Source organism: Typopeltis vanoorti, unplaced genomic scaffold (genome assembly GCF_054136105.1).
Source record: "Typopeltis vanoorti isolate ZY-2024b unplaced genomic scaffold, IOZ_Tvanoo_1.0 HiC_scaffold_24, whole genome shotgun sequence".
NCBI lineage: Eukaryota > Metazoa > Arthropoda > Arachnida > Uropygi > Thelyphonidae > Typopeltis > Typopeltis vanoorti.
The window spans coordinates 1,735,515-1,762,857 of record NW_028328064.1 but is presented as its reverse complement, the minus strand read 5'-3'; the positions used below and the strand labels follow the sequence as shown (position 1 = coordinate 1,762,857).

The 27,343-nt window shown below is 37.2% G+C and overlaps 1 protein-coding gene across 3 annotated transcripts in view; it reads right to left on the bottom strand.

Moving 5' to 3' along the window:
• Positions 1 to 27,343, bottom strand: part of LOC150092169 (uncharacterized) — a 300,320-nt gene that overhangs the window by 220,650 nt on the left and 52,327 nt on the right. For 2 of the 3 annotated variants that reach the window (XM_090415233.1, XM_090415231.1), the window contains exons 3-5: positions 26,675 to 26,731; positions 22,736 to 22,790; positions 3,581 to 3,671 (exon numbers count right to left, since the gene is read on the bottom strand). In XM_090415233.1, coding sequence (XP_090271359.1) covers positions 3,581 to 3,671; positions 22,736 to 22,790; positions 26,675 to 26,731 — 203 coding nt within the window. The remainder of the gene's footprint in view (positions 1 to 3,580; positions 3,672 to 22,735; positions 22,791 to 26,674; positions 26,732 to 27,343) is intronic. The other variant, XM_090415232.1, reaches the window with a different exon arrangement.

The following is a 27,343-nucleotide window of genomic DNA, read 5'->3' as shown; positions in this document are numbered from 1 at the left end:
TACATTCAATCTAAGTATTCTTTTAAAAAGACTTCTTCATATACATTTATAAAACTAAGTTTTAAGCAGAAGATTTTCTGGAATTGATTTTAATTTTGATATATGTAAAGCAGTGGTTCTTAACCTTTTCGAAGTCATGGAACAATTTTGATTATAAGAAAAATGTGGGGAACACCAAAAGCATAAGGATCATAAAGCCAACAATAAAAATATGCATGGAGTTGCCTTTTATAAAAATGGAACTCATTTTAATGCGATACTTGAGCTTGTCGGCTTTGGCAGATTTCAACAATATCAGGTCTAATATGCGATATAGGTATGTTCATCTCCTTGTCTATATTAGTAAGTCTCAGTGGTGCTCTCAAGAGGGAAAGGGGCCCTGTTCCCCAAAGAAAAAGGAAAAAAAAAACATTAGAAAATTTTCCAAAAATCTTTTACTAATTAAAATTCATTTTTTTATTTATGTTGTGTCATGTACTCTATTTCTATACTACTTATGAATTAGCGATCATTGCAGATGCTCATAGGTTGTATGTGATGCATAGAGTGTATGCATCACATACAACTTGCCCCCCCCCCAAGATAAAATCCTGAGTGCGCTACTGGTAAGTCTTTCACACTTTTTCATTTTTATATTGGTTAATATCAAGAAACTGAGCTCGCACAAATATGATGTTGAAAACTGTAACAAAATTTTCACTGCCCTTGTGGAGAGAGCTGGGTATTCAGCTTGGACAAAAATCCAAAATTCCTCAAGAGTTATTTCACAGAATTTCATTTTTAGAGTACGATCCATTAACATAGGTAACTAATTGTTCTTCTTGTAACGAAAATTCACATCCAGTCATAACTGTGTGTATTTAAGGAAAGAAAGTAACTTGAAATCTTTTCTTCCAATATTGTTACATGTTTACACATTGAAAATAGTACTTATAAACAATATTCTATTGGTTTAGAAGTCAACGCGCATAGCACTCTTCAGCTATTAGGATCAGAGTAGCCAATTACACTCAGAACTGTGTCATGTGACATCTTTCACTGGCGGAACACTTGTAACCAGTTCATGGAACACAAGTGTTCCGGGGAACACTGGTTAAGAATCACTGATGTAAAGGTCTTTATATATTATTACCACCCCAAGACGTCATGGAGTCAAAGACTCATCTGGGAGGTCCTTTTATCACACACACAGCTCATCATACAGTGTTTTAAACACATTCAAACTCTTTGCAGACACCACACTCTCAGGAAAGGCATTCCAATCATTCACAACTCTGCACAAAAAAACCTGCCTCTCACTCCCCCTACTCACACCCTCTTTATACAGTTTCCGGGGATGACCTATGGTTCTCCCTCTGATCTCCCACTATTCTCTGTAAAACTTCTCCAGCATTGATCCTATAACAACCACTTACCAACTTATAGGTCTCTATCATATCTCCCCTCTTCCTCCTGTCCACCAGACTCTGCAAATTACATCTTCTCAATCTTTCCTCATACTCGACATTCCAGAGGTCAGAAACTACCTTAGTCAGTCTCCTTTGGATATACAGGGTGTTCGGGATAAATTTGACATATTTATAATTAATTATATTTTTCCGTAAGTTACATGTATTAACACACACTTCTCTTCATTTAAAAGTTTGGACCCTTCTTCATTCATATACAAGATGTCAGAAAGGATGGATAGCTGGAACCCACCTGAATCATGGAAGAGAATAACTTGTATCATGATGATTCGTGCCCGCCATCAAAATAAGGATATTACGACTGCTGCCCAATGCTCCCTGAATACAGTAAAAACAATCAGGCATGAACTAGAGACTTGCAATGGTGACTACGAGGATGTAGCAAGAAGAAAGATCCCTAGCAGACGATCTGATTGCGTTCGTACAGCAGAATTCCTTGCAAATCTGCAGGAACAGGAGTTGAAGAACCCTGGCATTGGAATTCGGGCTTTGTTCGTGGAGTTGCTAACTGTAGTCAAGCCCTGGATAACAAGGGTAGCCAATGGTAGGCCGTATGTATGGCAGCAGGATTCGGCCCCTTGCCACACCTCTGGGAAAAGTCAAAAATGGTTGTCTGAAAATTTCTACGACTTCACCAGTCCAAATGTTTGGCCTCCAAACTCCCCAGACCTTAACCCCATGGATTATTTTGTATGGGGCGCAGTTGAAAAAGACACCAATCGCACTTCCAGTAATACAAAAGCCCAGTTAATGGATAAAATTAAAACAGTTTTTGCGGCCCTTCCCAGGGAGACTGTAGCATCAGCTTGTTCGAGGTTCCGAAGCAGAATTGAAGCTGTGATCGATGCTAATGGTGGTTATTTTGAGTAAATCTTGTTGATAGTATTGTAATTAACTCTGCCTGTAATGTTTTTTTGTCAATTCATTAAATTTAATAGATACAAAGAAGATTTTCTTTTTCCTTACGAAACTGTCAAATTTATCCCGAACACCCTGTATATGTTAAAGATACCAAGCTATTTTAAAACTGTATTAAAGGCAAAGGGCCATACATCACAAATACAAAGTATCATACATCTCCTCCAAGAGATGTGCTTTGCATTATGGGTAAATATTAAGATTAGTGATCAGAGCTTATTCTCCTTTTACCATGAGTTACCTTGGTCTTGCACTACCTGCAGGGTCAGCTAGACTTGCATTACATGCAGGTGCAAACTTGACTTATTTGTCTGTTTGCTTACTTGGGAAATGGAGTAAAACCAGGTTTAAAATAGCTTGGTATCGTTAACATTTATTATACCCAAGATAAAATACTTTTTACACACACACACACACACACATATATATACACACACACACACACACACACACACACACACACACACACACACACACACACACACACACACACACACACACACACATATACACACACACACACACACACACACACACACACATATACACACACACACACACACACACACACACACACACATATATATATATATACACACACACACATATATATATATATATACACACACACACAACATGTGCATATGGATAAATCCTACTTCCCCCATCCTTTAGTACAAAACTGCAAAATCTAGTACTTCTGCTCAAAGGAATAAGTGAGAGACATACATAGATATAATATTAATATTATAGTTTTGCTTCTACTTTATGTGACCAAAAAAAAAAAAAAAAAATCAGGTAGGTATACAGTGATAATATCAGAGCTCTTCAGCAATACAGATTATGACAATTCAGACTTTGATGGGATGGCACTACGTAATCTGTATATGCATGCCATTACACTACACTTGTTAAGTTTATAGTGGCATACAGCACTATAAACTTAACATCACTGTCATTGTTATTATTAAAAAATCAGGGGATAGTAATTAAGCTCATCCTAGGTAACAAAGTTTCAACAAAAGAGGGAAAAACAACTCACAATTTGCAATTTTTTTCTCTATTATTTTTCTAAATTGATTCTCCTAAGGAATCAAACTTATAAGGATACCTTTAAATATCATAAATCATATTAAATATCATGTTATATTAAAATCACATTTCATTTTTTTCAAATAGCAATTTTACTGTACCTCTGTTTTAAAATTGTGAAGAATAGTATCAGCAACACAAAGTCCAGTACTAAGGATAATAGCACCAGCTGTTCCATCTCTAAGAGTACTACTGAAAAGAGATTAACCATCAGTTCTTAATTACCAGCATTTTGAAAATATAACTACAGTATATAAAAATAACTACATACTGAGAATCATTACCAAAAAAATAATAAAACATTACATTTTTAATGTATGCACAAATGTAACTTCCAATAGAATGATCACTAATCTATCGTATACAGTAGTATCTCGCTAATCTGAACCTCTTTAGTCTGAACCCTCCAGTAATCCGAACTGCGGTTTGAAAGAAAAAAAAAGTTATATTTATTACCTATTATTATTTTGTGTGCTATTATTTTTATTTAATAATTATTATTTTAACTGTTATTTATTTTATTATTATTACAGTACAGTATTTTTTTTTTTCATACTGTCGATTGTATGGTTACACTTTAGGCCTATTTTAATTTATTGTGTGTTCACATTTGCTTTTTTATACTGTACAGTACATACTATATTGTTGGCATGAATCACCGCTGTCGCGCGTCATGGAAAAAACTGTGGCCTTCTAGAATTTACAAAGATAACTAGAGTGATACACAAAAAGCGGATATTCAAAACGGGCATAATTTGGTTAAAAATATAAATCCAAATGTTGAAATTTCACAAACAGATTGTACGGAATGGATTACAGGCAGAACCGAAAGTAAGTGAATTTGAAATTAAATCAGATGCTTAAATTATAAATATGATGCTACAGAATGAATTAGCAGACGATGATGACGATAAAGAACTCTAAGAAAAAAAAGTAAAACACAAAGAAGCAGTTGACAGTTTTAATATGCGTATAGAATAGGCTAAGCAGAATGATACGCCATTCCACAAAATTTTATTGCTAATGCAGCTCCGAGAAGAAGCATTCAAAAAATGTTTAGCTTCCAAGAAGCAAAATAAATAAATAAAAAAAAACTTTTTTGTGTTATTTTATGGAACTTTTTTTTGTGTGTTGTGTACAAGAAAGTGATATTTTTTACACAAATTAAGTTATGTACTGAACTATGAATTTTATTAAATCAGAATCCTCAACAATACAGGTAAATACAAACTAAATATTTTACTAAAATAAACTTGCGTACTGTATTATTTTTTTAAGTTTTATATTACAGTACAGTGGCATTTTTTCTATCAGTTAATTCATTTATTTACAGAATTAAATTGATGTACCATTAGAATCTGATTATTTTTGTCTTAAACGCTAGTTATTGTATTCGGATTAGTGAATCCCCCCCCCTCTTGGGGGGGATTCGCTAATCTGAACGAGCGCAGTTTTTATTAGTTCAGATTAGCGAGATTCCACTGTATTTAAAAACATATCTTGAAAGTATAGAAAACAGAGAACCTCCATTTTTTTGAAATTTACTACTCAAAAGCTTCTCAACATAATATTTATTATTATTATTGTTATTATTAGTTAGGACCTCCCAAGAGTCACGAGTTTCATTGTGGGAAATCCATCCTAGAAACACAAAGTCTATCATACCACTCCTTAAACTCATCACTGCTCTTGTTCTCACCACCCTATCAAGTAATGCATTCCACACTTCAATCACCCTCCATGCAAAGAAACCACTCTCCATCATCTTGCTCATGACTTCCTTTTGGAACTTCCAGGGATGATCTCTTGTGCTCACTCCTTCTCCTTGTTCTGCTATATGAAAGAACTTCCCAGTGGCAACCCTTTAATTATTTCTCAACAGTTTAAAAGTCTCAATCATATCACCTCTTCTATCTGACAAAATTTGCAGTCTTCATGTCCTCGGTCTATCCTCATAACTAACATTGTACAGTCCTGATATAGTTTTTGTTATCTACCTCAGTACTCTGTACTTGAGTTAAATAATTCCCTTCAAATCCTGGGAACCAAATATGAGCAAAATAGTACAGGTGTTGTCTGAGTAGGGCTTTATACAATGAAATCACCACTCTTCTATCTCTGCTGGTCGGCATCCTTCTCAATATTGCAGTAATCCTCTGGGCTACCTTTACCACTTTTGCAATATATCATCTAAACTTTCTATCAATCATCACCTAAAGGTCCCTTGCCTCCCCCCCCACTTCCTCTAGTACAGGTCCTCGAACAGAGTATGCAGCCTCATATCAGTATATCTCAAACTTCAAGAATTTACATTTAGCTGAATTAAACTGAAATCCCCCATTCATTTGTTGATCTGTCCAGTTTATTCAAATCCTCCTCGATTTCATCCTAGAGGAGTCAGTTTTAATGCTAGAGGGATAGGACTGGTACGAGGTCTGGAGGTACAGGAGGAGAGTGTGTTTCAGATACTGAGTACTCTGGATGTCAGTAAAGCTGTGGGACTGGATGGTACGAGCTTTGAGAGAATGTGCTAGCGAATTGACAATACCTTTAACGTGGCTTTACAATGAAAGTCTGGCTTTGGCAAAGGTGCCCAGGGAATGGAAGGAAGGTAAGATAGTGCCATTGCATAAGGGTGGTAACAGACTGGAAGTGTCTAATTATAGGCCAGTCTGTGTGTCATCAGTAATTGTTAAGATCTTGGAGAAAGTAGTGAGGGACCGTACAGCATTGGGCAGATGAGGGTAATGTTATCTGTGAGAATCAACATGGATTTGTGAAAGGACGCTCTTGTTTTAGCAATATGCTAGCCTTTTATAATAAAGTTACAAGAGCATTAGATGAGGGAAAGGCATATACTGCAATTTTCTTAGACTTGGCGAAGGCATTTGACAGGGTGCCACATGATAAGCTGATATTTAAGTTGCAGCACATGGGTCTGGATGTCAGATTGGTCAACTGGATTCAGGATTGGCTGTCTGATAGGCATCAGAGAGTTGTGTATGGTGGAGCAGTTTCCAGGAGGCAGAGGGTTACAAGTGGGGTCCCACAGGGCTCAGTACTAGGACCTATATTGTTTAACCTTTATATCAATGACATAGGCAGTGGATTGCAGGGGGATATTCAGTTGTTTGCGGATGATGCGAAGCTGGGAGGGATTATTAGTAATAGCGCAGATGTGGTAGCCCTGCAAGAGGATTTAAATAAGCTAGATAGATGGGCAAATGAATGGGGGTGTCAGTTTAATGCAGCAAAATGTAAGGTCTTGAGGTTTGGGAAACATCAATGGGATGCTGCATACTCTATGGGAGGAGTTATACTGGAGGAAGTAGGGGAGACAAGAGATCTGGGGTTGATGATTGATAGAAACCTGAAGTTTAGGGGACATATTGCAAAGGTGGTGAAGGTAACACAGAGGATTGCTGCTATTATGAGAAGGACACTGACCTGCAGAGATAAGAGGGTTATCATTCCGTTGTATAAGTCTCTGATCAGACCACACTTGGACTATTGTTCTCAGATTTGGTCCCCAGGATTTGAAGGGGATAAATTAACTGTGGAAAGGATACAAAGACGGATGACAAAGATGGTTTCAGGACTGTACAATGATAGTTATGAGGATCGGCTGAGAGAATGTGGACTGCAGAGTTTGGTGGATAGAAGAAGGAGAGGTGATATGATTGAGACTTTTAAACTGTTGAGAGGTGGTTACAGGGTTGACACTGGGCAGTTCTTTCGCTTGGTTGATCAGCGGGAAGGAGTGATGACAAGAGGCCATCCCTGGAAGTTACGAAAGGAAACTGTGAGCAAGAGGGTAAGGAGTGGTTTCTTTGTGTGGAGGGTGGTTGAGCCGTGGAATGCATTGCCTGATGGAGTGGTGGGAGCGAGAACGGTCAGTGACTTTAAAGAGTGGTATGATAAACTTTGTGTTTCTGAGGGGGGGACCTCCTCTCGATGAGTCTTGACAGACTTTATGTCTTAGGAAGGACCTCCCTCGATGAGTCTTTTGACTCCTTGGAGGCCTGAATAATAATAATAATAATAATAATAATTACTACATCTGCATTATTCCTAACAACCCTTGCAACTGAACACCCCCCTGCAGTCCATTGACAATGTCACTGATATGAAGGCTAAACAATACAGGTCCCAGTACTGAGCCCTATGGAATTCCACTTGTAACTTTCTGATTCTTTGATGCCTCGCTCATACACAACTCTCTGATATCTATTAGACTGCCAATCCTCAATCAAATTCACTATTCTGACATCCATACCCATGGGATGTCACTTAAATATCAGCTTATCATGTGGCACCCTGTCAAATGCCTTTGTAAAATTTAAAAAAAAAAAAAAAAAAAAAAAAGGCAGAATATGCCTTTTCCTGATCAACCGCTCCTGTCACTTTATTATAAAAGACAATCAGATTATTAAAACAAGAGTGCCCCATAACAAATCCATGCTGACTCCCATAGATAACATTACTCTCATCTTGTTAAAACATATTTTCTTGACCACGAAACTATGGAAATGACTTCTATTGGGATTTATTGATCAAGTATATTTTGGAAACAAATATGTTATACCAACTAGTTTCACCAACTGAGGCTGTTGGCATCTTCAGGGTACATAACTGATATAAGGCACTTAAAGCTAAAAACTGTTACAAACTATAAATTAACCGACTCCAATTATATTTGACGATTCAGAACACGTACAATACATGCAAAGCGTGTCCATGATCTCACTTGTTGTGATTTAGGATCGTTCTATAATTGGCACTATAATTTAGTTCTTGTATGTTTAGAGATCTAATAAGGGTCTTTCAGATCTCGGGCAAGATTAATCCTTGGTTCCTGTTAAGGTTTTGTACAGAATGGGCAACTGTTGTGGCTTCTTTAATAATTCGGGAGCGGAAATCCTCCTCCATCCTTGGTAAATGTGGCGGTCGAGTTTAGCTAGTCTAGAAAACGTGTTTTTAAAGTTAAATATAGTGTGGCTTTTGTCACAAATTGTGCTAAAATTGTGCATCGGTTAGAAACAAGTGTCCTTCAGTGGTATTATTGTTTAGAACTGTGGTGTATATATTGTGTTTTCACTGCCGTTTGTATCACTATATCAACGTGTAAAGATGGCGTCCAACAAGAAACGTACGTCAGCGGCGCGCAGGACTTCTACTACTACACGAAAGGCTGGCTCAGCGTTAGATTTTTCGCAATGGATGCGTTGCGGAAACTGCTACATGTATGCACCGAAAAATGTGAAGGATCTGTGGTCGGTCTGGCAAAATGAAAAGAAAGAAAATGTCGACGTATGTGAGAAGTGTCGGGATAGGCTGGAGCGTTTAGGAATGGAAGCTGACATCGGGACCGTAGCGGAAGAACTTCGGCGGGAGTTTATGAAAATGAAAAATGACCTTCATCTTCTTCATGAGGAAGTTTAAGTGATCGGTAAGGAGATACTGGAAGTTAAAGCTGAGTTTAATGTGTTAAACAGAGAAATTAGGACTATAGAGATTACTTTAGCTGAAGTAACTAGAACAGGATTACATATGGGTGAGTCTTTGGTGAATGATTCAGTAATAAATAGTATGGGAGTGATTGGGAGTCAACATAATAAAACCACAAGTAGCCAAGAAGAAATGAGATGTAGTGAGAGTGGGGGGGTAAGTAATAGAGAGTTGAGTAATGAAGCTGGGAGAGTCATGCTGAATAGTGTAGAGAATGAGTCCATGAGTGTGAACTTGAATGAAGTTAATAGTGGTAAAATATATGGTGATTCTATGATTAAGGGTATGGAGAGTGGTATGCATGAGGAGTGCTTGGCTGATGGTACAATAGAAAGAGTGGCTTTAGCAATAAAGAGAGGGCATGAAACAGACAAGATGATAGTTATGGTGGGTACGAATGACCTGAGAGGTAGTATAAATCGGGTAGGAAAAGATTTAAGAACATTATTAGATATTGTGAAGAGGAAAAGTGTCAATGGGAGAATAGTGTGTGTGCTGCCTCGTTTTGACAATTACGAGTTAAGTAGACGAGCAATGATAATGAATGATATGATTGCAAGAATGTGCAGAAAAAGAGGTCTGGAGTTTGTTGATGTTTGGAGTGTGTTTGAAGGAAAAAGGCAGTTGTATGCTAGAGATGGACTGCATCTTAACATGGAAGGACATAAGAGATTGAAGAAGTTATTGTTTTCTGAACAGGTTGAAGTTATTGGGCAGGGAAACTAATATTGAAAAGGTTGAGTGTAAGAGAGAGAAACTTTAGCACTGATTGTGTATTTATTGATCCTTATAGGCAGAATAAATTGCAGAAGAGAGGGGAAAAAAATCGGCATAGGACTACGGTAGTTAGTGACTTATATATCAGTTCTAAAGCCGGTACAAGATCTAGAGGGAATCTGCAATTTTTGTATACCAATGCTAGAAGCATTAGAAATAAGAGAGAAGAATTTTTGGCATTAGTCAGTGAAATCTCACCAAAAGTTGTAGGCATTAGTGAAACTTGGCTGTCAGCAGAAGATGTGGTCACTGGAATTGAATGTGATGGGTACAGTATTTTCAGGGAGGATAGAGAAGATAGAACAGGAGGAGGAGTACTGTTGATGATAGCTGATGTGTTGCAGCCAAAGAAAGTAGTATATCATGATGATAGACATGTGAATGAGAGTTCGTTTGAGGCAGTCTGGTGCGAAATAGTGACCAACGCAACCAAATATACAGTTGGATGCTGCTATAGGCCAGGGAGTACAGGGGGAGATATTGAATTCATGCATCAGCAACTTAGTGCAATGAGTGAAGGCTTAGTGATTATTATGGGGGATTTTAATTATGGTGATATCAATTGGAAGGAGGAAATATCACGTAGCAAAAAGGAAATGGAGTTCATACATCTGCTACGAGATAATTACTTGAAACAGCACGTAACTGAAGGGACACGTGGTGTGAGAGTGTTGGACCTGGTTATTGGTTCAGAGGTTATATGCTTAAGTAAGGTGACCTCGTTACCTCCAGTTGGTGAAAGCGATCATGTGGTATTGACTTGGGAGGTTGCAAAATCTGTGGATTTTTCTATTAAGAAGGAGTATGTACGAAACTACAGGTTTGGCAATTATAACAAGCTTCGGAGTGAGCTTGCAGCCATCCCATGGCAGAACATATTGCAAGGGAAAGATGTTAGCAGTGCTTGGGATAAAATCAGCGGGTATCTGAGGAAAGCAATATCAGATTGTGTCCCCATGGTCAGGAGGTCAAACAAGGCAGGCATTAGATGGATGAGCAGTAGTATCAAGCTTGAACTACAAAAAAAGAAAATGTTATGGAGAATTTACAAGGAGAAGGGCGATCAGGACACCCATGAGCAGTACAAGGCTCAAGCTAGGAAGGTTACCAGCATAGTAAGAAAAGCTAAATCAGATTATGAGAAGACCTTAGCCAAAGAGATCAAGGGTAATCCCAAAGAGTTCTTCCGCTATGTGGCAAGTAAGAGGAAGAATGACTTCGGAAGGATAACCTTAGTGGGTGCTGATGGTATTGAGGTGACAAAATCAGATGTAATAGTCGAGTTACTGAGTGATCACTTCTCAAAAGTCTATCACCCAAGTGAGGATATCTCTATACCTATAGCAATACCTAATGTGAGAATTGAAGCTAAAGAATCAGAGGTATTAAATATATTGCGAAACTTAAATGCAAACACTGCGGTAGGCTTAGATGGAATATCAGCTCGGGTGTTGCGTGAATGTGCAAATGAATTGTCAACCCCTCTTACCTGGATATTTAATTTAAGTTTGAACTCTGGTATGGTCCCTAGGGAGTGGAAGTTAGGCAAAGTGGTTCCTTTGCATAAGGGTGGCTCTAAAACTGCAGTATTGAATTACAGACCAATCACCATCTCAGGAGTAGTGGTAAAAGTATTGGAAAAGTTGGTTAAAGACAAAATTCAAGAATGGGTGGATCAGGATATGATACTCTATAGAGGCCAACATGGTTTTGTTAAAGGTAGATCCTGCCTTAGCAATCTATTAACTATCCATAATAGAATAACATCAGAGTTGGACAAGGGAACTGGCTACACAGTGGTACTTCTGGATTTTGCTAAGGCTTTTGACAGGATACCCCATAGAACACTGTTACGCAAATTGGAGCAGATGGGAATGGATATTAAATTGGTGATATGGATAGGAGAATGGCTCAGGGAGAGATACCATAAGGTGGTGTATGGAGGAGCCGAGTCCAGAATGAGGCAGGTGACCAGTGGTGTGCCTCAGGGCTCTGTGCTTGGGCCAATGTTGTTTAATTTGTATATAAATGATATAGGAAACGGCTTAAAGGGAGATATTCAGTTGTTTGCTGATGATGCAAAGTTGTGTAGTGCAATAAAAAATCAAGCTGATGTTGAAAGTTTGCAGGAGGATTTAAATAAGCTGGTAAAATGGGCAAAAGAAAATGGATGTCAGTTCAATGTGGAAAAGTGTAAAGTCTTGCATTTTGGGATTAAAAGATTACCAGCTGTGTACTACATCGATGGAAAGGTACTCCAAGAGATTGATGAGGCTAGGGACTTAGGGGTATTGGTAGATAAGGAGATGAAGTTCAGAGGACACATTGCTAAGGTGTCCAAGATTGCACATAGGATTACTTTGTTGTTGAGGAACACACTGACATCCAGAGATAAAGAGGTTATTATTCCCCTTTATAAAGCATTGATACTTCCACATTTGGATTACTGTGCTCAGGTCTGGTCACCTGGATTCCTTGGAGATGAGGAGGCTGTGGAGAGGGTTCAGAGAAGGGTGACCAAGTTGGTGAGTGATATAAAAAATGCTCCCTACATTGATAGATTGAGAGCTTGTGGATTGCAGAGATTGGTTGATAGGCGAAGAAGAGGGGATATGATAGAAACATTCAAATTACTAAAAGGTTTTTATAGGATTGATGCAGGGGAAATGTTTCAGCTGTGTGATAGTGATGGAAGAACAAGAGGTCATCTCTGGAAATTAAAGAAGAGTGTGGTTAACAAAGGTGTCAGAACAAGGTTTTTTGCCTGGAGGGTGGTGAATGAGTGGAATTCATTGCCTGACTTTGTTGTGAGCTCTTCATCTGTAAATGAATTCAAGAAGAGATATGACAGATATTGTTTTGCTAGCTTGGGTCTCCCACGATGAGTCTACTGACTCCATGGAGATACCCGTAATAATAATAATAATAATAATAATAATAATCCTCCTCTTCCCTGTGGAAGAAGTTATCAACATTTTAGGAAGTTTGTTTCCACAAAATATCACTTACCTGTTCTGTCATTGTTTAACATCAAACTTTTTCTTATGGAATAAAACCATATATCAGCATTTGACTGGCCTTGCAATGAGTAGCCCTCTCTCACCATCTTGTACTGACCTTTTTATGGAAGATCTTGAAAGTAAAATTTTATCTCAAGTAGACCCTAAACCCACAATATGGTGGAGATACGTGGACGATATTTTCATCGTTTGGAACCACACAAAAAAAGGACCTGTTTGATTTTCTAAACAAAATCAACTCATTACACCATACAATCAAATTCACTCTAGATCTTGAGAAAGATATCCAGTTATCTTTTCTGGACACCCTAATTAAGAAGCAAATGAATGGTCATCTCAGCCTCTTAGTTTACTGAAAACCCACAAATAGAGGACGTTATTTGCACTTTAGCTCCTTCCATCACATTTCTCAGAAACTTAGCATTGTACACATGCTAAAAAAGTGAGCCATCCGCATTACGACAGATCAACAAGATCTCCAAGATGAATTATCACTGATATCTAACAACCTTACCATGAATGGCTACCCTCGGAGACTCGTGCACAAGATACTTTTCTCTGACCCCCCCCCCCCCCCCCATAAAGACAACGAGACAACATACAGTATATTAGTACAATCGTTATTCCATATGTGGGGAACAGTTTCTAATAACAGTTTCTAATAAGGTTGCAAGACTCCTCAAACCCCATAGAATAAGAGTGACTTTTAAACCCACAGAAACGATTAAGCAACTCTTAAGATCTCCAAAAGATAGCCATCCTTTCTTCAAATATGCTGGAGTTTACAACATACCCTGCTCATGCGGTTTAAATTATATCAGCCAGATCTCAAGAAGCCTTGAGATTAGACAAAGAGAACACATCAGAGATGTAAACAACACAGAGAAGAAAAATCGGGTCTATCGTTTCATTTCTCAAGAACTAACCATATCATAGAATGGGGAAAAAAAGCTCCATTCCTTACATGGAGGAGGATTTCCGCTCCCGAATTATTAAAGAAGCCACAACAGTTGCCCGTTCTGTATAAAACCTTAACAGGAACCAAGGATTAATCTTGCCCGAGATCTGGAAGACCCTTATTAGTTCTCTAAACATACAAGAACTAAATTATAATGCCAATTATAGAACGATCCTAAATCACAACAAGTGAGATCATGCACACACTTTGCATGTATTGTACACGTTCTGTTTTGTCAAATATAATTGGAATCGGTTGATTTATAGTTTGTAATAGTTTTTAGCTTTAAGTGCCTTATATCAGTTATGTACCCTGAAGATGCCAACAGCCTCAGTTGGTGAAACTAGTTGGTATAACATATTTGTTTCCAAAATATACTTGATCAATAAATCCCAATAGAAGTCATTTCCATATTACTCTCATCTGTTAATTGCTATAGATGATCTCTCACTAATTTTTTGAAACTCTTAATGACTACTGATGAAATACAAACTGGTCTACAGTTCGACACTTCCATTCTACTACTACCCTTATGCAATAGCATTATCTTACCCTCCTTCCGCTCCTTGGGCATCTTTCCCATAGCCAGACTCTCACTGAAATGCTAAATCATGGGTAAAATGGTGAAACATTGAACTTTCCCCATCCCTCTGGCATTAAAACCTACTTCTCCAGGATGAAATATCCCAAAAGAGTGGAGTAGAGTGACTAATGCAGAAGATATAGTAGAGGCCTCTGCATCACTCACTCTACTCCCAACTTTTTCTAACAATGTCAATAACAAGGCCACATAACAAAAGAATTCCTTAGGATTTTCCTTGGATCTCAGGACCAATCTCTTCTCATATTTATGTTTTGCCTTCCTTACTATAGTCACTCTCTTGGCCTGAGTCTTATATTCTTCATGCATCTAGTCTCCATCCCTTTCCTTATATCTCTTCCATAATCTCTTTTTCATCTGTAGTTTCTGATTGACATCATTTATTTATCATCCATTTTACACCAAACTGTGTTCTCTTTTTCACACACAGTATACAACTTGCCATTGCTGCTCATAAATATTTCTCCATCAGTTCCCAAACACCTGATGATATCTCAGTCTTTCAATTCTTTCATTCATGAAACTTCCCCAAGTTGTTCCTAAGATTATTACAATCACCTGCTTTGTAATTCAACATAAATTATTTTCTCTTGGATAGTCCTGCATGCCACTTCATCCTCCAAATCAAAACCATATGGTCACTCTCTCTAAATGGGGGCAGGAATGCCATCTCAGTTACAATCAAATTCTCTGATGCTATGACTAAATTCAAAATCCTCGATCCTCGTGTTCTTTCTACTACATGCTGCCTAAGGCATTTATCCCTCAAGAATTCTAGAAATTCTATTCCTTTACTCCTATTTGCAGTCTCCTTTTCCCAAGTTATACTGCTGCAGTTAAATCTCCCATAATGATCATTCTTTTCTCATACACCAAGTTCAACTGCCTAAACATTTCCTGCTCTTCACCCTCACTAAATATCCTGTCTGCCCTCTCCCCTCCACCTCAGAAGATATCATCACTTATCATAAGCAATACTCTGCCAATGCATTAATCTTTCATATCCTGCCAAAATATGCTATACCCTTCAACTTCTATTTCTATCAGTATATTGCTTTCTTTCAACCATGTCAGTGATCCCAAAAATCTTTGGATAGGCTGAGACTATCAGTGCTGATAATTCATATCTCTATTCATATATTCATATATCTGCTAATTCATATCAGTGCTGCCATCCATCCTGATTATTCTAGTTTCAATTCTAGTTTTCACTCTCACCTATTCAGAGAATAACATCCTTTCCAGATGCCTACTTCCTTCCTCATTCAAATGCAAGCTGTCTCTAACATACAGTTATGTTTTGTCCTCAAATGCACACCCAACATAATCTAAGCTTCTCTTTCAACATATTCTAGCTATCATATCACCTATTATTGATGCTCTTCTCAAGCATTCATGCTATATCAATAATAGCATGAATCTCAGATCTCTCACATCCAATTCACACCACAACTAAGGTCATTCATACTCACCATCACAATCACCTCGTCAACTCTTACACCATGCTTAATTGCAATAGTCACACTGTCTATCATTCCTCCAGGCAAACACCCCTCTGGCATTCTATTTTGCACTCTTACAGATCATTGAATCTCCATATATTGCACCTCTTACCACTCCATTCCTCCTTGCTCACCTGCATTCCAGTCTCTCTCTCTGTCCCCCTCTGAAACTTTCTCTGCTTATTCTCCCACTTACCTGCCTTCCTGTGACCTCTCCATTCCCCAACTCCTGTACTTTGTCACCTTCCTCTCATTCCCTCTCTTCCTGTGGTTTTCTGTTCTCTCTCCTTCTTTTCCATAACTCTCTCTCACTCCTACTCTCATTCGTTTCTCATCCATTCTTTCCAGTCTCCTAAAGTCTTCTTTTACTTCTTAATTCATTCCTTATACATTTCTCTTCTTCTTTCAGGGCATCTCTCTCTCTCTCTCTCTCCAAGTAACCTACTCTTGCTTGACCTTCACCCTCCCAATCAACATCCAACACCATCTTCTAAACCTACTACACCTCTTAATTATATTCTTATTCGCATGCTACTTGTATTCCTTACCCTCGATCAAGATTCATCTCTCTCTTTCTCTCTCTCAGTCGGCATTCACTCATTTCTGACATAACCGAATAATAAATAATGAATAAATGAAAAATGAGCATAACCGCTGAAGTCTGTTATGCTCATTTTGATATTGCCATATATATTTGATATTTTATATATATTATATATATATTCTATATATATTAAAATACTATGTTACAGTACAAATTCAAAGAAGTACAACATATCCAAAGACTATATATTCTATCTAGATTAAACCCCATATAGCTTATCTTGATTAAACCCCATATAACTTATCTAGATTAAACCCCATATAACTTTAAAGCAAAAACTCCAATAAATTATAATGAAATTATTTTCTCTGCCATCTCGTAACGTGTTTGTAATGTCACCCTGTGGAGGATTCTATAATATCTGATACAATACTTATGACTCACATGGCTTAATGAATAAAATAGTACTTTGTCCAATCTTAATACCAGTATTTTATTTATTTATTCATATGGGTTTCCCCCCTTTCTTCATCCGTCCCGTAGGCCTGGTTGAGCTCTCCTAATGATGGATTAAGTATGTTTTTATGACTGTAAATCCATGTGTGTGTGTGTGTGTGTGTTCATAGGCCGGTTTGCCTGTTCTGAGGGATAAAAAACCTGAGTTTCTGGGTGAAAAAACCCTTCTACTTCTGTATGAAACCAGCTAACTCACCTTTACACGAAAAAGACCAGTAAAGGTTCCTCACGTCATGGACGGGAATCAAACCCAGATCTTTCCGACCAAAGGGCTTTGTCTATGCTGACTAAGCTATGGAGGTTCTTTAATACCAATAAGTTACATATATAAAGACCATTCACAGAACCATGCCATAAGGAAGCAGAATAAAAGTTAACTAATCAGATAGCATACTGAATTTCAATGCTGTCAGCACACAGTCTTGTCTTATGACAAGAAGAAGGATTCTACTTCACTCCTTTGTACATTTGATAATGTTCCAATTTTCAATCTTTGAAGCAAGAGCTGCATATAAAAAAATAAAATGTTACAGATCCAATAGTTGGAGATGGGAGGAGGGTGATGACCAGGCTCAAGAACAATATAAAAATCAAATTAGGAGAGTGACGGCAGTAGTCAGGGAGGTGAAATCAGGCTATGCAAGCATTACAGAAAAAAGGAAATCAAAGAGAATATTTTTGCTATGTAGCAAGTAAAAGAAAGAATGATCATGGCAGAATAACTTTTTAGTGAATCTGAAAGTTAGTAAAATGTCTGTTGATTTAGAAATATCAGAGCCATCACTTTAGTAACATATATATCCTAGGCATAATGATTACCTGTCAGGACACCAAGACAGAACCAGACAAAAGGATAGAAATGCAAGTGAGTTGAAGGTATTAAAACCATTAAAAAATCTGGATATGAATACAGCAGTGAGACTACATGAGATATCCACAATTTGCTGCAGGAATGTTCAAGAAAATTAGCAGTGCCTTTGACTGACTTGAACAACCAAGTCAGTCAGTACCTCTTACTTGGTTATTAAACTTCAGTCTCAACATGAGCACAGTGCCTAGAATTAACCAGTTATAGACCAGTCAGTTTCTCTGGAGTGGTCATTAAGATGCTAGAGAAGATAATTATGATCTACATCCAGAGGTGGATAGATAGCACCTTGGTTCGCTTGTAGAGGACATCATGGCTTTGTTAAAGATAGGTCTACTTTAGCAATTTGCTCATGTTTAATAGAGAGAGACTGCAGAGCTGGATAAAGGGAATGGATATACCTTTGGATATTTGGATTTTGCTAAAGGCATCTGACAGAATTCCACAAGGGAGGTTGTTATACAAATTCAGTGAGATGGGTATGCAAAATAGTTATGACATAGGTTTGTGGAGAAAGTTCTAGAAACTTATCTCTTCCATATTAAGATTAATGCAAAAGAGTATTTCACTGAATGGAGAGTGAAAAGAAGTTATCCCTGGATAGAACAAGAAATTATCTCTGTAAGTTACATCTGTGGGATTGGACAGTATACCAGCATGGGTCTTACGTGAAGCAGCTAAAGAATTGTCAGTGCCCTTGACCATATTGTTTAATCTGAGTCTCAGGTCTGGTTTGGTCCTGAAGGGGTGGAAAGAGGGCAAAATAGTTCCTGCATAAAGGAGGATCCAAGACTACTGTTGCAAATTACCAACCGATCAGCATATCAGGAGTCGTTGTCAAGGTCTTGGAGAAAGCAGTCAAGGGATACAGGAATGGATTGATGAAAATGAGATACTGTATGGGGGACAGCATGTCCCCCATACAGTATCCTTTTGTGAAGTGGATATATCATTAACGATATATGCAAATCATGCCTCAGTAACTTGCTCATATTGTAGATATGTAGATCATGCCTCAGTAACTTGCTCATATTGTAGATATGTAGATCATGCCTCAGTAACTTGCTCAGGTTTTATAACACAGTGACGGCTGAACTGGAGAAGGGTAATGGGTTTGTAGTGATACTGCTGGACCTGGCTAAGGCCTTTGACAGGATACCACATGGAATTCTAATCCGTAAACTGCAACATATGGAAATGGATATAGGGTTGGTGAGATGGATAGGAGGGTGGTTGATGGAGAGATACCAGAGAGTAGTTTACTCAGGAGTAGAGTCCAAAAGATGGCCTGTGACTAGTGGTGTGCCACAGGGTTCTGTTCTTGGACCACTGCTGTTTAATTTGTTCATTAACGATATAGGGAAAGATCTGACAGGAACGGTTCATTTGTTCACTGATAATGCAAAGTTGGGTAGGGCAATAGTGAATGCAGAAGATGCCAAAATTTTGCAGGATGATTTCGATAGATTGGAGGTCTGGGCTAAGGAGAATGGATGTCAATTTAATGTGGTAAAATGTAAGATTATGCATTTAGGGGTGAAAAGATTAGCAGCAGTATATCACATTGGTGGAACTGTACTCCAGGAGATTGATGAGGAAGGGGACTTGGGAGTGTTGGTGGATAGGGAGTTGAAGTTCAGGGGGCACATTGCAAAAGTGGATAAACCAGCTCATCAAATCACTGAATGCTGAAGAATACTTTGATGAGCAGAGATAAGCATTCAGTGATCATCATCAATAACCATCTCGACTACTGGGCCCAGATTTGGTCACCTAGGTTTCTTCTTGATGGGGAGGAGGTTGAGAGGATCCAGAGGTGAGTGACCAAGATGATAGTAGGTCTATGGAATGAACCTTATGAAAACACGTTGAAGATTTGTTGGTTGCAAAAATTGGTTCATAGGCAGAAAAGGGGAGATATGATTAAGACATTCAAATTGCTGAAGGGTTTCTATAGGATTAATTCAGAGGATATTTTTGACAACAGGACTGGTGATGGGAGGACTAGGGGACATCCATGGAAGCTGGTCAAGAGTGTGGTTAATAAGGGTGTTAGAGCTGGGTTTTTTACTTTTAGAGTGGTGAATGAGTGGAATAAGCTGCCAGAGTCTGTTGTGGGTGCTATGACTGTGAATGAGCTCAAGGCAAAGTATGATAGATACTGTGTGGATGTTAAATAGTTGTTCTTGACATGATGTTAGGGCCTCCCTTGATGAGTCTAAGGACTCCTTGGATTCGCCCATAATAATAATAATAATAATAATAATAATAATAAAAGTTGTTTAAGGAAAGTGTGAAAGGGGGAGTGGTAGCAAGATGGAAGTGGTTGGTGAACTGAAAAAGAAGTGCCTGAGAATGTGATAATGATAGAAACAGAATGAAGATGAGTTTAACACATTCACGTTGGGGGTGGTAGTAGCCTTCTCGCCACAAACCTAAGCATCTGGTGAAGTAAGTGAAATTACTGTTACTTTTGTTTCTACATGTCATAGAATGAGCCACTTTTTGAGACGGTTTCCTCGATTGTAACCAATCCCGTATGGCAGGGTGGGGTAGATGATGTTCTTTTCAGAATATATTAAAAAACAATAATTAAAAAGAATGATATATTTGATTATTAGTTACTATACTTGAGTTACTAAAAGATGTAAAGAATAGCAAATATAAGGAAGAGAAAGAATAAGCATGAATAAAAATACTTTCAGTACTGTAAAATGGACCATGATTAATTTACATTTGTGTGCTTGTGTTATAAGTATCTGGAGATGGGGTGAAGAGTACGTGACGCTATAAACTTTAGCTTTCATATTTGCATTTATGATGGGCATAATTTAAAAAAAAATGACTTATGAATAGATGGAAAGGGAAGTGTTTGTGAAATATAAATCAATAACCAATTAGAAACTGTGACTGTATACATTTCTAGCTCAGTAAATAACTATTGGGAGGGGCTTATCCTATGATCTAATAATGATGATCAGGTGACTCGTCTGGCTGTGACAGGAATATATGCGAGTTGACGGAGCAAATCATCTTGTACAATTTATTGTGCTTGTTATGTGTATTTCTTTCTTTTTTATATATTTCACTTCATTTTCTGATAATTCTTTTATTTACTAATGATCAGTGTTTTTTTTTTTTTTGTACATAGTAGCATAATATATACACATAAATAATTTTGTTCTTAATAAGTTTAATTCTTGGAATTCACTTGTCTATCTAGAGTTTCACAATCCTGAGTTGTATAGATAAACAGTGATCTGTATATCTGTTAGTTTCTCTTAACATAAATTCCATTAGGTCATCAGTTAGAAACACCAGAATGAATGAATGGATGAGCTACTTTTACCATCAAGTGGTAAAAGTAGCTCATCTCATCTACTGTACTCCTGAACCAGTACTGCCACCACATTCCATTCATTTGAAACATAAAATTCAGAAACCATACTTTGTGAAATATCTTCCTCATCAGATGAAGAACTGCTCTATAAATACAATACCTGACTGAAATCATCATCATCTGAATTAGTCACTACATCTTTGAAAATTCGAACTTCATCAGATGCATTTTTTTTTTAGTTTGTTGGCTTTCATCAGATGCATTCTTCTTATAGAATATTGAAGGAGGATTCACTGTTAGTGACTGTTGGAGTGAGTGTGTGTGTTGTTCACTATATAAAGACAGCTGCTTCTAGTCTTCGGACAGTATACAGTGAACAACACACTCACTCCAACAGCCACCATACAGCAGATGCAAGAAAAACAAATAGTTTTATTGTATCACCAAATAAGGTACAGTGAATAAGGTTTGCAGTCTGTGTAATATATTTTCAACAAATGGTGCAATTAGAGACAACTGGGATAAAAACGGCACTACCTAATGAAACGTATGCACCCCCCCCCCTCCTTCCACAGAAACTCTGCTACACAGATTTAAGCAAAACTATTTGTTGTACCACCAAACACAGTATATAACTAAAAACAATTTTCCTAACATTTGTCCAAATTTTCAATTACATGAAATAAGTGTTTGTTCAACTGCATTAGAAATTTTCAATGTCATTAAGACAGATCGCAAATGCCAACATCAAATAAAATTCTACCGAAAGAGTTACAACTAACATGCCATATAAACTTGTGTCAGTGAACCCACCTGCCTGACATGGGAGCAATACACAAATGGTAAGGAGGAGTCCCATGGGTACGATAAATGTGCATAACACTTCCCGACGTGAACATGTTAAGAACAGTTCAATGATCATGTGTGTAACAATCAGTACCACTGACAAGTTGTAGCATAGAGGCAGCCTGCCTCATGGCTTGGCTTAATAAGGGTGCTCGTTCAGCCATATTGTGGTAGGTGCCATCACTATGCTAATAATTCCTGTTAGCAAGTGTAGCAAGTGCAGAAAGAAGTTTTTCCGAAAAATTTAATAATCCATAATCCAACTGATTAAAAATTATTTGCGAACAGCAATGACCCAAGAAAGATAGGTTGGTCTATCAACTATATCGCTAGAGGTGGACATAGCTTATCATTTAAATTTAGAACTTAAAAACAGTTTTATTGTGTGATATCCCCATAGAGCAAACATTTAATTAATATTATTATGTAATCGTTTTGCATTAATGTTTCTCTTGTAATAAAAACAAAATTGCAATCGGAGATTTTCTTATATTTTTGTCCTATAATCCATCAGGGGCGATATTTAATTGTTTGCCTCAGGATGCGATCTAATCTAGTGACAGCCCTGGTAGCAATTAAGGTATTCATAACAACAACAACAATAATAATAATAAGATACATTCAATCAAAACATGTGTCAAAGGACCTGCTCTTATTCACTATTCCATTCAGAAATTTACAAGACACTCTGCACTTGTAAGCTATTTTGCATGGTACTGAATATGTTAAAAATATTTAATGTGGCTTTATTTATTACATAATTTAATATGACTTACATTTCTTCTTGGATTTTTTTTTCATCACTGGCTGATAAACCTTGAAGACATGTGGCTGTAAGTAAATAAATAACATATGTATGATGGAATCAGCATCTGTGAATGTATGAATGTTCAAAAATCTGGTATAATGACCAAAAATGAAAACCTATACTTAAAAATATCTTTAATAAACATATTACAGCTCGATCAGTTTTTGTGTGCCAACGGGTACACTTTGTCAGGAATGTACTTTGAGAGTAAATAGCTAGACATACATAATGTATCACAGTAAGTAATCAAAAAGAATATAATGGATGAAAGTTAAAATAAACAATCGGCATGTGAAAGTAGCTGGTATTATCACATAATACAATCCATATCATAGCTAAGGTCTGTAAATGTAACAACATAAGGTGTGAAGTAGGTTGTGGACCAAAGAGAATATTGCAGTTTATATATATTAATGCCAGAAGCATCTGGGAATGGAGGAAAGACTTTTTGGCATTGGGTAGTTCAACCTGATCAAAGATTAGGCATTAGTGAGACATGGTTGATACAAAATGATATAGTCATATGGACAGAAAGAACTGAATATAGTATTTTTCAGAGGGGACAGAGGGAACAGGATGGAGGAGAGGAAGGTAATAATGGCAGAAGAATTGAAGCCAAAAAGAGTAGCAATTGACCAGGAAGAAAGATGGAAATAAAATTTTCATGGGGGACATGGAGTGGAAGGAGGAATGGTCACAGGGAGGGAAGGAAATGGAATTTATATGGCTGCTAAGAGATGATTACTCGAGACAGCATGTAATAAAGGAGACTAAGGGTACAAAATACTGGATTAGGTGACAGCATCCAAGGACTTAGCTACAACCAAGTGACTGACGTTGATGGGGGGAAATTGATGATGGAATCTTGATCTGGGAGACTGCCAGATGTGGGATTTTCAGTTAAGATATGGTATAAATAAAATTACAAAGTAGATGATTATGACAAACTAAGGAGCCAGCTCGGAATAGTCCAACAACTTAGAATTTGGATGGTAGAGATGTTAGCAATGCATGGAAGATTGTCAAAGGGAGCATGAAGGAAGCAGTATCAAACTGTATACTCAGAGTTGGTAGGATAAGTCAGGTAGGAGTTAGATGGATGCATAGCATCAATAATGGAAGAATTAAGTTGCATTAAGGTGCAGAACAAGAAAAAGTTATGGAGGATACATAAAAAGAAAGGAAATTAGCACGTCTATGAGAGTACAAGGTACAAGCAAGAAGGGTGACAATATGGTGAGGAAGACAAAAGATGATTATGAAAGGAGGATGGCTAAGCAGGGTATAGGAAATTCCAAAGTTTCTTTCTCTACATGAAGAGCAAATATGGAAGGATAACATTAACAAGTGTTCATGGCAGAGAAGTAACAGAAGCAAATGAGTTATTAGTTGCATTATTCAGTGATCATTTTGCAAGCGTGTACTATCCAAGTGAAGATGTTTCAGTCCTGGATGTGACAGTGACTGATGCAAAAACACAGGCAGGTGAATGGGAGGAGCTTGGGATATGCAGAATTTTAATGCAAATACAGCCACAGGATTAGATGGGATTTCAGCCTGTATATTATGAGACTCTCCAAGGGAATTGGCAGCTCAGAGAGCTGCCAGCTGTATAATGAATATACAGTCAAAGATGAAGTAAGACATGCACTTACAAAATGAAAAATGGAAATGCACCTGGACTTAATACTAATAGAATTGTTAAAAAATGGAGATCGCTTGCATATAAAACTAGTAGAATTGCATATTGAGTGTTTAAAAACAAGAATAACCCCTCAAAGTTGGAATACTGGAAAAATCATCGTTCTATTTTATTACATGATTTATTCCTACACTTTCACTCAAATTCACTTGCTCCTCTGCTAACACTCTTATCTCATCTACAAAATTAACATACACAGCTCACCCCTCCCTCACTCCCATAATCAAATGTCATACATATCACAGTGACTGACACTATCTAGCTGGCTGAGTCCAGAACAGACAAAGTATTCAATATCAGCTGCTATCTTAGAATTTATCAGGTCATTCACGTTTTTTATAATATGATCTAAACTAATCACTCTTATCTTATATCTTATTAAAAGTTATCAACACTACATACAGACAAACAGTACTGTAACTCTAAAGAAAAATACCATGTCTGTTACATAAATAATGAGGATTAATCTACATATTCTCAGATTTCCTTCACTGACCTACCCATTGATACAGCACCACCAAACTCAAAGAAATGAGACTGGAAAGTATGCATTAAGGGAATGTTAAAAAACAAACAAACAAATGTCAACATGAGAAAGCTGTATATAGTGACCTCTTAATTTACATGTTAAAATTATGTGAATTTAAAACAATGTGCAGGAACTATATTTATGGAAAGTGCCATGAAAGGCCACTGTGATAGACCTCCATTTAATTTTTTTTATTATTATTATTCAGAACATCCATGGAGTTATAAGACTGATTGTGGGAGGCCTATCTTACTCATTCACTGTTAATGCTCTCACTGCCATATCAGGCAATGTATTTCACTGCCCAACCACCCTCTATGCAAAAAAGCCATTCCTCACCCTCTTACTCACCACTTCCATTCCTAACTTCCAGGGTTGGCCCCTGGTCCTTGCTCCTTCCTCGTGATCTACATTACAAAATAACTCCTCAACAGTTTAAATGCCTCAGTCATATCACCTCTCCTTCTATTCACCGAACTCTGCAGTCTACATGTCTGCAGTCTATCCTCATAACTAACACTGTACAGCACTAATAGCATTTTTGTAATCAGCCTTTGCACCCTCATTAAGGTTAATTTATCCCTTTCAAATTTTAGCAATCAAATCTGAGCACAATAATCCAGATGGTCTGATCAGGGTTTTTTATACAATTTTTCTTTTGCTGAAGATTGGTGAATGGCCATGTATTGGAAGTGCATAATTGTTTTTTATTTTTATTTTGTGCTTGTTTTTACTTATTTTTGTGTTTAGTATGACCCTTATACTGGTAAGCATCTTTGTAGTTCTAGTGGAAGTGATGGTAAGTGCTCAAGGAAATCGATTTTGCTTGAATTGAAAGTGGAAGTCTTAAGCAGTGAATGAGATGAGCACACAGCATGTAAACATACTCTGAGTCTGAGTGAGAGTAGATTACATACTATTTTAGACAGCATTAATAAAATTAAAGAAAGTGTTAAGAATGGTGTGCACTTAACTACACAAATATGATCATATGCTCAATCAAGTTTGATGGAACGCATGTAACAAGCAAAATGCTTGCTACTTGAATTAGCAATTAAAATAAAAAACATGTTCATTTTAGCCTAGCACAAGAGAAAACTAATTATATGTACCAGAAAAGGTAATTAACTCAGTTAGGATGTAAGAGTTACTCATCACCTATTATTATTATTGCAGTTTTTGGTGATTATTTACACTACACCTGAATTTAAATTGTGCAAGACATTCTTGAACATAACCCTTAACTCTTATTTATTCTTTTGCAAAAAAAGAAACTATTTCCTTTAGTGGCTGTACATGCATGCATGCATGCACGCACGCACGCGCGCATGCACACACACACACACACACACACACACACACACAAAAGATATATGATTTAAATATGTGGATCAGCACATCACAAAAAAAACAAACAAAGGATAAGACTTATTAATGCACATCTGAACCAAAAAAAAACAGGAAGCATAAACAGCTGTTTATGCTTCCTATTTCAAGATGACCAACACATATTGACAAAATAAGATTCACACTTAGATAAATATATCTGTATATATTTTCTTTAAATCGTACTTGCACTCCAATAAAATTTTTCTACCTGATTTGTTTTCATTATTTTCCTAGTGAGTATTACTGCTCTATATTAATATTGAACAAAATATATGAATGCTACTTACTCTGTATGTCAAGTCCAGAGATACCCTGCTGAATAATATTTTGGACACGAGAAAATCCTAGAAAAATTAATGCAATTAGCATAAGGATATTTGCTCAATGATTATTATTATTATTATTACTACACCCTCCATGGAGTCGACAGACTCATTGTGGGAGGTTCATTCAACTGACATAGAAAAAAATACTTATCATTAAAATAATCCACTGCTGAAATATCTTAAGCTGTTAAATGTTCATTATGATATAATATGATATGTTTCATTGTGATATGTTGTCCTTGAAGATTGCCCATTTCAAGACACACCATGATAGCCATTAGCCTTCAGGTAACCCACAACCAAAAATCACATGGAGTAATTATCGAGGGAGAGAGAGGCAGCCATGCAACTGGAAAAAAGTGACTAATCACTCTTTGTTCTGTGAAGTGATGCCATAGATGCTGCTGTACCAGTCATGCAATGTATGGGGAAGTGCTCCATCTTGCATAAAAATGGTCTCGTCCAGATATCATAACTGCTGAATTACAGAATGATGACATTGTTCAGCATAATGCAGTGATGAAACAAAACTGGTTCTGTAAAACTGCACACAGCATCTCCCCCCCCCAAAACAATTTTTCAATTGTCGACTTCCAATCCGACTAGAAATATCCAAGTAAATGTCAGTTG